Genomic DNA, 14,950 nt, shown 5'->3' with positions numbered 1-14,950 from the left:
AGGATTTTCTTTGGATCTCAGTGCCAATCTCGTCTCATATTTCAGTTTTGCCTTCGTCACCATACTAGTCACTCTACTGGCCTGAGTCTTATATTCTTCATGCATCTGTTCTCCATCCCTCTCCTTATATCCCTTCCATAATCTCTTTTTCACCTGCAGTTCCTGTTTGATATTGTTTGTCATCCACTTTACACCAAATTGTGTCCACTTCTTCACTTGTGGAATATGACTTACTATTGCTGCTAACAAATATTCCTTCACTATTTCCCAAGGACTAATGGTAATCTCTTCCTTCCAATTCTGCCCTCCATGGAACTGCCCCAAGTTGATATCTAAGACTATTATAATCACCTGCCTTATAATTCCACATATGTTACATTTTCTTTGATACTCCTGCATGTCTATTCATCTTCCATATCAAAACCACATGGTCTCTCTCTCCAATTGAGGGGGGGGGGAGATGTCATCTCAGTTATTGTGAGCTCTTCCGATGCTATGACCAAACCCCCACTCTTGAACCTCTTGTTCCCTCTATTACATGTTGCCTAAGACATTTGTTCCTCAAGAATTTTAGAAATTCCATTCCCTTATTGCTACATGCATCTTCCTCTCCCCCAATTTATACTGCTGTAGTTAAAATCTCTGATAACAATTATTCTTCTTGCACTTGTCAAGCTCAACTGCCTAAACATCTCTTGCTCCCCACCCTCTGTGCTCCTTGGCTTGTAGCAACACCTCACTAAATATCCTGTCTTGCCCACCTCTACCTCATGCCATATGCTTTCAAAACCATTAGTGTCACTGCCTTCCAAAGCCTTTATTCTTAGAGGACATAATTCATCACTTGTCATAAGCAGTACTCTACCACCATGTTTTCCCCTCCTATGAGAAAATAAGATGGCATGTTGATCTCTCTCTCTCTCTCCCTTTTAAAAAGAGACGATGGGGAGAGAAAAAAAAATGAGTAAAATTAAAGTATATGAAATACAACATTCTAGAAATCAATGCTAAAATAGGTGTATATAGTAGAGTTATGAACAGAACTAATATTCTATTTTAATCAACATGATGAATTTAAAAACAGTTGACTGTATTTTTTCATTTGTTCTACTTAGAGGAATAATCTTCAGGTTTGCAACTTACATCTAGCACATGCACTAATGCACACCCACTACATTCACACCTGTGTCCATATTAAAACTTGCATTTGGGTATTTTGACCTTTGTCTGGTCTGATTTCCCATGGGATTGTGTTAAGCAATTTTTTTTTTTTTAATCTGCAAAAAAAAAATCATCAGAAAGAGACTAGAGAAAGGTAACAACTGCAGCAAATTAACATGGGAAAATGGTGTGGTGTTCTTTATAGTTGGTAACTAAAGAAAACAAGTTAAATTGAAAATTAATGCTCTGCTAGAGCTGCAAACAAAAGCCCAAATGAAGGAAATAGAAATTCTCATAATAGCCATGGGAAAAAAATGCCTTCTAATGAAATATTTAAAAAGCGATGATTGTTCCGCTGTTACTTCAGCAATCATACTGGAAATTGTAGGTTGTAATTTACTCTAGATTGTGAATGATGTACAGGATATGGACTTGGCATAAGTTTAAAATATTTAATGTACAAATTCTATTTGCATATTTAGTGTATTATCAGATCTTTTACGAGGGATGTCCAGAAAGTAAGTTCCGATGGGCTGTCAGAGAAACAAAAATATACTTACAAAAAAAACTTTATTGGAAATTTAAGTAGACATCTTTCACTACTTCTCCGCATAATTTCTGCCATTGTTCAGGCACTTATCATAACAGGACACCAAAAGTTGTATACCTTCGTCATAGAAGGTGTCACCTGTGACGCAAACCACACATTGACTGTTTCTTTGACCTCATCATCATCTTGAAACCGCTGGCCACCAAGAAAAGATTTCAGATGTTTGAACAGGTGAAAGTCACTTGGCACAAGGTCAGAACTATATGGGGATGATGAAATTGTTCTAGCCGAAGGTGGCGAGAAGTTATGTTACGGCGGTTATGTGCGGGCAGGCAGTATCATGAATCAAAACAACGCCCTTGGTAAGCATGCCATTCTGGATCGCACGATGTAGTTTCTTAAGGGCTTGGCAGTACATACTTGCGTTGAGTGTGGAGCCTTGATCCAAGAAGTCTACCAGCAAAATTCCTTGTCTGTCCCAAAACACAGTGCACATGATTTTCTGAGTGGAAACCGTTGTCTTCAATTTCATCTTGACTGGTGATGAGGTGTGCCTCCACTCCATGACTGTCATTTGGGCATCGTGCATGAGAACAATACACATTGCTGTCCTTCCTTTGTTAAAAAGTCTTACCCATCTTTGTACCATTGAATCGCTCATTGCGTGTTCTCCATAAAGTTCAATAATTTGCCGATGAATTTCCTCTGCTTTAACGTTCCTCACATTCAAGAAATGGATAACTTACCTAATTTCACATGCGGTGGGTGATTCCATTTTCTTAGACATTATAAACACATACACCAATAAGTGTACGCACTGCGAGAATATCTGAAAATACACCAATGCCTTGCTAACGAATCGACAAACTCAGCACGCTTGCACACCATTGCGATTGCAATGTTGCAGTGAAAATATTTAAAAACGGAACTTACTTTCTGGACGTCGCTCATAATATTATTGACAGAGTCTGAAAACATCTTCACTGATGCAAGGATCCTACACAATTTGCCCGTTAAGTAATCAGATTGATTTTTTACAGGACAGCCCTTTGAATAAAAGTAACAAACATGTTTATAGTTTTGACTGCTAGACTGTGTTGAAGTCACAGGTGCAACTGTTGAAGTAAGAGTGGAGGAGTGGAGCATGTTAGAAATTGCATCATGGAGCAAAGAGCTGTGATAAAATTTCACTGTAAATTAAATGAAATTGCTATAGATATGTACCAAGACCTAAAAAAAAGTTTATGACAATGATTGTCTGAGCTATGCACAGGTATTCTGCTTTAATGAGGGAAGGGAGTGATAGATGTAAACATTGTGTGGAATTGGTGGGAGATTATTTTGAATCTGTGTAATTGACCATCATGTAATTGACAGGATGCTTACTATCATCCTGAGGCACTATCACTAAGTCACTTGAGAAGCTTAATTTTTCTATTTCTCTATGCACTTTTTTGCTCATTTGCATTGCCAAGCAGTTCCTGACTGATTTCAACACAGTTCTCTTTCTGATTGTCAATCAACAAATGCGACACAAATTTAGCACTGTCACGATGCATCTGAAGTTTTTAAGTCAAATTTTGATGGAAAGATCCAATGCTGATGCCCACTCTATCAGCAACTTCTCGGACAGTTAAATGAAAATTTCCATGAATCACAGCATGAACTCTCTCTCAACATGATCGTCGTCTGTTGATGTGGAAGATTGTCCAGGCCTGGAATCTTCACCAACCAACGTTCTGCCCTTTTTAAAATGCTTAAGCCACTCATAGCACTGCATTCTGCATACAGTCCTTCCAGTATGCTTGGTTAAGCAATTGAAATGTTAAAATTTTTACCAAGTTTGCAGCAAAATTTGACACAGACATGTTGTTCTTCAAACTGTTTCATTGTCACCTTTGTCACTAATCCGACGAACAGCTGCACATACTCACATCAGCAGATGTAACTTGATGACTAATGTTCATAGCAGAATGGGACAAATGGTAGTTTGTTGTCATTAGGTGCACTCAGTAGCCCCAGCTCACTCTCTGTTCCAGTTGCCACGCTATTTAAAAAGTTCAGTCTTTTTTTGGACACACCTCATATATAGATTAGGAGTGAAATGAATATGCAACCGTATTAAGCAAGAGATCTACAAGATGTGGAAAGAATATTTTGAGAGGAGTTACGAAATATATAAATCACTGGCTAGAAAAGTAAGAAGTATTGTGCAGAAAGCTAAATTGGAGTATAAAAAGAAATTGGCTATGCAAGCTAGAGGCAATCCGAAAGAATTTTATCATTATACTGCAAGCAGAAGAAAGAATGAATGTGGGAGAATTACTTTACTAAATGCAGATGGCATTCTAGTGTCAGAAGTTAATGAGATTGTTCAGTTAATGAGTGCTCACTTTGCTAAGATATATCAACCAGGTATATGTAGTATAGTGCACAGTTGATGCCACTGCTACACTGGATGAAGAGTTATAGATGCATGAAAATGAGATCGAAGAGCTATGGTGCATAACCTGGATAAGAATTTGTCGATAGAGACAGATAGAATATCAGCATGTTTGCTAAAGGGATTTTCAGCTGAATTGTGTAGTCCTTTTACATGTTTGTATAACTTCAGTCTCAGCTCAGGAATAATACCACAGGAGTGGAAGCAATGTATGATAATTCCATTGTACAAGGTTGGTGCAAAAACTGATGTATCTAACTACTGATCTATCAGTATCTGTAGTGTGGTAGTGAAGATTTTAGAGAAGATGGTAAGACCTCATATACAGAAATGGGTAGACAAACTTTTGTTACTTCCGAGTCGATAAAGGGAATGGAAACACTATGATAATGTTGTATTTTGCTAAGGCATTTGACAGGATACCACACGAAAGGCTGTTGCATAAACTGGAGAATATAGGGCTGGGATATAAACTCTTGACTTAGATCAGTAGATGACTGACAGTCAGATATCAAAAAATGGTGTGCGGTGGGTGTGAATCAGCCAAATTTAAGGTGACCAGTGGTCTACCTCACAGTTCAGTCCTTGGGTCATTGATTCTCAATCTATACATTAATGACATTAGGAAGGATCTAACAGGAGATGTGCAGTTGTTTGCTGATGATGGAGGCTAGAAATTTGGATAATCGAAAATGGATGTTAGTTTAATGTCAGTAAGTGTAAAGTTATGCACTTTGGTGCGATTAGAGTTCCAGCAGCATGTTGTATTAGCTCGATTTATGCTACAAGAAACTGAGTAGAAAAGGAATCTTGGCATATTGGTAGATAGGTATTTGAAGTTCAAAGGTCACATAACAAAAGTTGCAAATACAAATCAGAGGATAATTGCAATGTTGGAGTGAACCTTGACACATAAGGATAAGGAAGTCATTTTAAGGCCTTCATATGCCTGCATCTAGATTATTATGCACAGATTTGGTTTCCCAGATTCCAAGGGGATAAAGAAGCTGTGGAAATGGTGCAAAGAAGAGTTACAAAGATTATATCTGGATTATGGGATTTAGATTATGAGGATGAGATTGTATGTGGATTTCAGACTCTGGTTAACAGGAGAACGAGAAGTGATATAATAGAGGTCTCTAAACTTCTGAATGGGTGTTATGGAATATTGCCTGATGAAATTATTCATTATATGGAAGGTGGGGAGAGAACACGGGGGCATCCATTGAAGTTAAGTTTTTTTCGCAGTGAAGAAAGGGATAAGAGCTATGGTTTTTCTCTCACAGAGCATTGAGTGAGTGGAATAGTTTGCCTTTAAGGGTAGTGAGTGCATCTAGTGTGAATGAATTTAAGGGAAGGTATGACAGCTGGTTTATGTGATTCATAGGCTCTTGCAGTGAGTCCTGGACTCCCTGGAGGTCTCAGATAATAATAATAATATTGAAAAGACAAAGATGTAAGAAAGTTTTAAAAAGAATTAGGTGAGCAAGTTTCAGAGATGAACTGTAGACTACAATATACTAGTGTAGGCAAAAAACAAAAAGAGTTGGAAAACAAGAATCAGATGTCTGAGATACAACAGCTGACTCTGAAGAAAACATTGTTTTTGCCAAAGAGATGTGTTGAGGTTGCTTGCAAAAATACAAAAATCTGAACTCCACGGTGGACTTAGGAAGTTAAAGGCAGTCATGGAAAAGAAAAAAGAAAAAAAAGAAGTCTATTGATGATTCCTAAGAAGTAAGTCTGCATGTTCTCTGATTGAATGCAGAGTAAAATATAACAAAGCAAGTTATGAGAGGACTTGAGTAAGAATATAGAAGGATAAATATCAGGAAGGAAGCATAATACCAGCATGGTTAACATACCAGCTCTCTGATTAACAGTAAAAAAAATAAATAAAAGATAGTAAAAATATTCAAAAGGAATGCAAACAGGAGTACATATTAATACTTGAGATAGATATCTGAACCTATAATGCTTGCTGGAAAGTGGGCATTCTTGTCTGGCTCCATGGTGGGTAAGTGGGAAGCTCTGTTGCTGAAATGAACTCCCGTTGAGAAAGACCAATTTTTCATCCTCAAGTTTACCAGGGCCCCCAACAAGCCTCAGTCATGTCCAGAAACCATTGCAACATTAAATGTAAACAAATTTAAGAAACAAAAAAACATCAGAGGGAGTAATAAACAAACCACCCTTTTCAATATTACACTCAACTGAAGACTGTCCACCTAGAAAATGTCACTCTTCTTCATCCAAAGGGTTTGGGAAAGTTTTCAGGATCTCCAAAATCTCTGAAGAAAACTCAATTCAGGGAAGATTCTTGCAGAAACAAGTCAGACGCAGAGTAATTCCTTTGTGCGACATCTATCAGAGAAATACAAATGATAGTTACCCCTTCCTCACAAAACTTTCGAACTACTCTCAAGGGAGTAATATTTGAGTGGAATCTTCTCGATGTTCTTGATAAAGAGATCTGTTTTGATATGAAAGAAGCAACAGCCATGAAGAGAATACTCTTATGTAGGAATGATCACTTTGTTCCCACCAGGAATATCATCATTACTTTCAACATGTCTGAAACACTGTGAAAGTAGGATATCCAAACTGCCTAGTTAGTCTATACATTCCTTCATGTTGTTTTAAATGTAAGAAATATAGTCATTCTTAGAATGCCTCGTGACTGCTATCTTTGCCCAATATGGCAGTAAAGATCATGAGAACAAAGACTAAGAGCAAAACACCAGAATGTCCTAATTGTGAGGAAAATCATTCAGCATAGTCCCAAGCATGCCAAAAGTGCAAGGATGAAATGGAGATCCAAAAAATTAAAACAAGCAGAGCATCCCTTATCGGGAAGTGCAGAAGCAGTATACTACAAAAGTAGCAATCTCTAAAGGTAAACCCTCCTAATCTGAAAAGGCAACTGTAAAGAAAGAGTCAGTAATGAACTTAAAGAATATGTCAGCTTCTCACAATTACAACACCCCTGAGCACTATGATTTGGTTGTCATCTCTTTATAGTGCATCAAGGAAAAAATTTATATGAGCTCACTCTTGAGGACATGCCAGATATATGCTTCCCTTAAATTAAAATACACTAATTAAAAAAATAATGGAAGATGGGCAGCAGAACATTAAGGATGTGTCTCCAGATCTGTTAATAAATAAGATGGATATCTCTGCTTCCCTGCTAGAAGATAATCAATTAATTTAACTAGTACCCTAGAGGGAGTCCAATTTGATGGCATCTTTAGATATTTTTCTAGGGGGAAAAAGAAATGATGAGCACTAGCCATCCACAACTCTCAAAAAAAGAAAGAAAAAGAAAAAATCCAAGGGCAATGAAACACAAATCTTCACCACATTAGAAGACAGATGATACCATCAGAAATAATCAAAACATTTCTATAATGGAATTGTCATGGATTCTAGCAAAACATCAATGATTCTGCAAGGATCTCTTGCAGAAGTATAAACAGTCTGTTTTTGTCTGCATGAAACATACCTGAAGCCTAGTGACAATCTGGCATTATGAAATGTAGCCATCATTCATGACAACAGGATGGAGGATGAACCTACTCACATTTTTGTAGGCAACCATATATCCCTTTCTAGCAAGTCCTACTTAATACAAACGTAGAGACAGTTGCCATTCAACTCTCTAGCAGATCTCTTATAATAGTATGCTGCATCTACTTACTCCCTGCCGGAGATATCGCTGAGGATGACCTTTGACTTTTTATGGAGATTTAAATAGACACAACACTCTGTGGGGTAGTGCCTGAACTAACATTAGAGGAAGAGTTGTAAAGCATATGCTCAACAATAATGATCTCTGCCTCTTGAATACATGAATTAACGCCTTCCATATGCCTACCCAAACATTCACTACCATCGATTTAAGTCTCTGCTCACCCTCCTCCCTATTTAAGTGAGAAACTTGATGCCAGCATATTTGGGTGTAATCACTTTCCCATGATATCGACTATTTTTTGCATGAGCAACTATGTACCACATCGCAAATGTGTCACAATAGAAAATAAAGTAAGGTGACAGGCCTGCCTTCCACCCTAACAGAATTTGATTCTGCAATAGTCACCTCATCTATCAGCAATGCAATGAATCATGTGACAGAGTGTATTACATAAGCTGACACAGCTGCGAATCATCTAGTTAGTTTTCACTTTTCCTTAAACTGTGGGGGAATGCTGATTGCACAGCAACCAGGGAAACACAGAAGGCTTGCAGTATCTTCCACAGATACTCCACAACAACAAACCTTATTGCTTTCAGATGTAGATGTGTCTTGTCAGACACATTCATCATCAGAACCAAAAGAAATTCCAGTACATATCTTTTATAACAAGAACTATCAACAGTAAAGAAGTTGGGGATAAATCTGGAAAATGAAGTACAAATATACCACCCACTGCTCTCGATCCTTGAACATAATGGATATAAAACATCAGTATCTTCTTATCCTCCTGAGTTCCTTGCCCAGAAATATAAAATAGAAAAACAAGAAATGAAATCTCCTTTGCTTAAGTTTCACTCAACTGCTGTTAAACCAGATAACATCCATTATGAGATGATATAAACTTTGTTTCCACCTGCCAAGGATCAACTGCTGTGTCTGTTCAAGACTTTTCTGTGAGAATATTTTCCAAATACCTGGCAAAATGTGATTATTATTGCCTTGTCTAAGTCTGGTAAGGATCCAAAATCCCCAATAAATTATCGACCAATTGCTCTGACCAGTTGCTTGTGCAAGATTCTGAAAAAATGGTTAATTCTCGTATTTTATAGTTTCTGGAGAGAAACAGCCTGTTTTTCCAGAACACAGTCTGTCTTCCACAAAGATCGCTCAAAAACTGATTATGTAGTTTGACTGAAAGCTTCTGTTAGAGATTCCTTCCTAAAACATAAGCATTTAACATTGGTATTCTTTGAAATGGAAAAGTACACGATACTACATGGAAATTCGGAATATTAATAGACCTATACAACTTTGGTCACAGAGGGAATTCCCTCTTGTTAACAAGAACTTTTTATTCAAATGAATCTTCCAAGCCTGAATGGGAACTGTTCTCCTCCAACCATATAATCCCTCAAATGTCACATTTTTTTGCAGTCAGGATTAACTCGATAACAGAACTTCCTCTAACTGTAAGTAATGCTCTCTATTTGGATGAATTTACTATCTTCTGACATTCTTGTAATGTCAGAGTCATAGAAAGACAGCTGTAGCTAACCATTGACCATCTTTCAAAATGGGTGCTTGTGAATGGGTTCATATTTTCTCAGCAGAGGACGGTTCATGTGCATTTTTGCTGCAGATGTGTTCTTCATCCTGACACAGAACTCAGACCAGGATAACCCAGTTGCATTGGACACCAAGTTCTTGGGCTTATATTTGAGGTTGTCTGGTGTGAGATAGAGGCCATTAGAAGCCAACAAAACATATTGTTGGTTGCTGCTATAGACTTGAGGTCCAGAAGAAGATGTGGATAACATGCATCAGCAAATTTAGCAATGCATGTATGTAGGCCAAGCAATTATTGTGGGAGACTTCAACTATGCAGATATAGATTGGAAGGAAGAAAGGGCACGTGGCAAAATGAAAATTGAATTTATACAGTTATTAAGGGATAATTACCTGAAACATCATGTGATGGAAGGAACCAAGGGTTTCAGAGTGTTGGATCTGGTAATATCATCAGATCTATCTATATCTACAGTAGCAACTCTACGTCTGATTGGGGAAAGTGACCATGCAGTCTTGTCCTGAGAGGTTGCTCAACATATGGAAATTTTAGTCAAGAAAGGGTTTATGCGAACTATGATACAAAGCTGGTGATTATGACATACATAGGAGGCAACTTGGAGCAGTGCCATGGCATAAGAAACTACATGGAATGAATGTCATTAGGGCATGGGAAGTAGTCAAAGATTGTTTGAGTAAGGCAGTATCAGAGTTGCATACCCAGGGTCAGGTGGATAAACCAAGTAGGGATTAAGGAGATGACTAGCATTATAAAGCAGGACTGAGGGGGGGGGGAGAAAGAGAGCATTGTGGAAGGAATATAAACAACAAGGTGATCAGCATGCCCAATGAGCAGTATAAAGCACAAGCAAGAAGAGTAACTAGTATGGTAAGGAAGGCTAAATCAGATTTCGAGAGAAAATTAGCTAAGTGGACCAAAGTAAATCCAAAAGTTTTTTTTGCTATGTAGCAAATAAGAGAAAGAATGATTATTAGTCACTAAGTGATCACTTTGCAAGAGTATATCATCCAGGTGGTGACATTGCAGTTACTGATGTGAGCATTGAGATAAATAAACTGCAGGTACTCAGTATGTTGAAAAATATCAGTGTGAATACAGCAGTGGGTCTGGATGGTATGTCTGCTCGTGTGTTACAAGAATGTGCAAGTGAACTGGCAGCGTCTCTGACGAAGTTGTTTGATCTAAATCTCAGCTCTGGCAATGTTCCAAGGGAGTGGAAAGAGGGTAAGATAGTTCCATTACATAAAGGTGGCTCCAAGACTGAATGAAATTAATTTACATTTTATAAGGTGACAGCAGAATTGGATAAAGGAAATGGGTGCACCGTGATAATGCTGGACTTTGCGAAGGCATTTGACAGAATACTGCATGAAAAACTATTACATAAGTTGGAGCAAATGGAAATGGATATATGGATATGAGGCTAGTGGCATGGTGTGTGTGTGTGGGGGGGGATGATAGACAGATATATCAGCAGGTGGTGTATGGTAGAGTAGAATCGAGGCAAATGTAGTCCTAGAACAGAGCCCTAGTCCTAGAATCGAGGCAAAGTAGTCCTAGAACAGAGCCCCGGGCCACACCACTAGTAGTGTGCCTCGGGGGCTCTGTTCTAGGACTACTATTCTTTAATTTGTGCATTAATGATATAGCAGATAATGATATATCAACTATTGCTCTCTAGGGAGAGCAATAGTTGATAAAGGTGATATGCATATCCTGCATGGTGATTTAAGTAAATTAGCGGTATGGGCAAAGGACAATGGTTGTCAATTAATGTTGCAAAATGTAAGGTAATGCACTTCAGGATGAAAAGATTATATACTCTGTATCACATTGATGTTACTATATTACAGGAAATTGATGAGGCCAGGAATCTGGGGGTGATGGTGGATAGAGATTTGAAATTCAGAGGACATTTTGCAAGGGTTGGGAAAATACATCAGAGGATTACTTCAATGTTGAGGGAACACATTGACAAGTAAAGATAGGGAGTTTATTATCCCTCTTTATAGGGATATGATTTGGCCACATGTTGACTACTGTGAACAGATTTGGTCACCTGCATTTCTTGGGGATCAGGAAGTGATGGATAGGATTCAGAGATGAGTGACCAAGGTGGTGACAGTTCTGTGCAATGTTCCCTATGAGAATATACTGAAGGTGTGTAGATTGCAGAGTCTAGCTGACATACAGATGAGAGAGAATATGATAGAAACTTAGAGGTTCTATAAGATTAACACAAAAGTAATTTTTCAGTACATGAGGAGTAGGAGAGTACAAGGAATCGCTCTTGGAAGTTCTCTAAGAATGTTGTGGTTAGTAAGAGTGTGGCGACTAGGTTTTTTACTTAGAGAGTGGATGTGTGGAATCGATTGCCTGAGGTGGTTGTGAGCACCCCAACAATGAATAGGAGATGTATGATAGGTATTGTTTTAATGGATAGAGTGGATTTCCCATGATGTGTTTTTAGACTTCATGGAGTGCCGTATAAATAATAATTGACACTGACACCAGCTATGTCTATCACTTTTCTCCTCCCATCAGGCTGACTAATGCGGGATGGCTAATACTAATGTTTATCACGTGTAATTGGAGGTGATCAATTTGAGTGACTACTGCAGTTATTTTTGATTTTAATGGTACATACTACAATTATTTGGTTTATAATGAAGATTTCAGATAACATTAATTTAAGCTAATGTGACATTTCAGAATTTAAACATCAGTTTTGGATTTTCATTTTAATAATTTCATACTCTTCTAGTTTTTTCATTTGCCTTCCATTAGCGTTTGCAATTATCCTTTTTTTAATGTTGCCATTTTGTATGCTTTATGTATGGTTGCTACAAATTCTTTGTTTTCTTTTCAACATATGACTTCCTGCAATTTCCTTTGTTCTCTTATCTGTGATTACTTTTGTTGTATTTCTTGCAATTTAAAAAAAAATTTTTTATAATTTCCTTTGTTCTGTTTCCTTTGATTTTTTTTGGGGGGGGGTTTCATGGCATGGAGTGCAGGGGTAAGTGTTTTTATCCTAAATTTACCATGGTGAAACCTTGTGTGATAATCAAATTATTCCGGTTTTGTGACCACATGTTTATTAGAGAACTGTTTTTAAAAAACTAAACAAGTACTAAAAATAACCCAACAAGTTTTGTTAGTCTTAAGACTAACATCTTCAGGGGTAAAGAGAACTAACAGTTTAAAGCACAAACTATAAGAAATTACGAAAAAAACAAGTTCATTTGCTTGTTTTTTTGGTTTTTAAGGAACTTTTTGATGTTTAGTTTTTTAAAAACAGTTGTCTAATAAACATGTGGTTAAAGAACCAGAATATTTCTATTGAACTTCTTAACCACAGGAACCTGTGCATGAAAAATCGAATTATGTCTGGTCCTTAGGTATTTGCTATAGCAAACATTCTATTCTATTTAATTTTTTATGCAAATTATTATTATTATGTGACACCTCCAGGGAGTCCAAAGACTCATTGAGGGAGGGCACCTACTCTACACCTCTCTGCCTCCACTACTCAATCCACCAACTGCAACGACCATCATCAACACCATCACCACTAGTATTTTCACAGACAATCACAAACATCCATGCCCATGCGGGATTCGAACCTGCAGCCTTTTGGCTGAAGAGCAGATATGCTAACCACTCAGCCATGCAGGCTGGCACAATTTATCTCTGAAATTTCACATTAAATAAATGTAATGCTTTCATTATTACCAAGTATTCTGTATATGAATTTTTTGAATAGAGTTCTTGTTATTTGATTCCATGTTACTATCTACCAATAAACTATACTGAGCTGCCTTTAAAGAACTTTTTGTTAACTGATGTATTGCAAATTCATCTACAGGTATTCAGTATAATGAAAAGGGAACATTGGATATTTGGTTGAGTAATAGCTCAACTCAAGTGTTTGCTAAACAGCAACAATGCTTAGAAATGAATCTGTTCAATTATTCCTATCAGGGAGTTACAGTAAGTTCATTACTTTTTCATAATCGATAATTAATATTTGGATAGCTATATCTAATGATAACCATTGCTACTTTGCTTTAAAAAAAAATGAGCTATATCGCTTCATTTTTTTTATTAGAAAAATATTACAACATTAAGTAATTATAGCTGTCGCTAAAGAGTCAAAGCCAAATAACTGGGAGGAGACCTCCACATCATCTTTCAGAAATGCGGAGAACCAAATGGGCTTTTGACCTAATGTCCAGTCCTCACCTCTACATGGTGCTCCCATGAGATTTCATGCCGACTGTGCACTCTAGTTCCTTGTTGTCATCAGGGAACTAGGGTGAACAGTGAAAAGTCAGCTACTGGAACAAGCTTCAATCAACATCTAGAAGAAGAATAAACCCCACATCAGAAGAATTGAAGATAGGAACCATCAATGTAATGAATATTAATGAAAAGGAAATCAAATTTGCAGAAGAATTGGAAAAGTACCATGTGGACATAATTGACCTTACTGAGGCAAAGAACACAAAAGCAGGTAAGATCTTGCTAAATAATAAGTATAGGATGTTGTTTTCAGGCAATAAGAATCAAGGAACAGAAGAAGTAGCAATAGTATTTACTACCAAACATGAAGATAAACTTCTTGATTGGAAGGCAGTTCAAGTAGGGTTATGTGGGCAAACTTCAAAATGGGGACAAGTGGAGGAATTTTTTGAGTCATTAGAACAGGCAGCTTACATAAACAAAATGGAAAGAGTGTCCTTGTTAGATATCTGAACAGCAAAGTAGGAAATGAATCCCACCAAGAATATATAGGAACATTTGGGGAAAATTTGGAGAAAAGGGCAAAGCTAATAATAAGTATTTACTGGACTTCTGCTCAGGACATGGAATAGTCATTACTAACACCATGTTTCAACATAAAGATGTGCACAAGTTCACATGGAGAGAAGATACAATAAATAAGAAAAGCATCATTGACTATGTCATTATTCATAGTGATACCTTCATGCTCATTCAGGATACAAGAGTGTACAGAGAATTTGAAATTGGAAGTGACCATTACTTAGTACTAAGCAGGATAAAAATGGATATCACATTGAAAAGAACAGTATGTAAAAAAGTTTTAAAAAGAATTTAAGTTGAGCAGCTTTTACAAGAACCAAACCTTGGAGTCTCAGTGGCAAACTTTGAAGAAGACATTGATTCATCTAGGGTGGTATGTGGTGAAGTTGTCTGCAAGAATAGAAAAATAAGAACACTATGGTGGATACAAGTTAAAGAAGCAGTCCTGTAAAAGAAGAAAATATACCAAAAGTTCCTACCAAATAAGTCAACACATGCCCTGAAATAATACAGAGAAAAATGTAAGGGAGCTAAACTATGTGTAAAAGTGGCCAAACAAAAGTCATGGGAAGACTTTGGTAAGAGTATGGAAAATAAATATCGGGAAGGTGGCAAAATGTTCATAAGGCTATTCAAGAAGCTTAGAAACAGAGGAAGGAATACTGTAAAAGCAATCAAAGATGA

At 37.2% G+C, this 14,950-nt stretch overlaps 1 protein-coding gene across 1 annotated transcript in view; it reads left to right on the top strand.

Annotated features, from left to right (window-relative positions):
• The window catches only part of LOC150109426 (endothelin-converting enzyme 1-like), a 297,401-nt gene that overhangs the window by 201,720 nt on the left and 80,731 nt on the right, over positions 1 to 14,950 (top strand). The window contains exon 14 of the mRNA XM_090413095.1: positions 13,308 to 13,432. Coding sequence (XP_090269221.1) covers positions 13,308 to 13,432 — 125 coding nt within the window. The remainder of the gene's footprint in view (positions 1 to 13,307; positions 13,433 to 14,950) is intronic.

Source organism: Typopeltis vanoorti, chromosome 2, assembly GCF_054136105.1.
Source record: "Typopeltis vanoorti isolate ZY-2024b chromosome 2, IOZ_Tvanoo_1.0, whole genome shotgun sequence".
NCBI lineage: Eukaryota > Metazoa > Arthropoda > Arachnida > Uropygi > Thelyphonidae > Typopeltis > Typopeltis vanoorti.
This window is presented reverse-complemented; position numbering and strand designations above follow the sequence as displayed.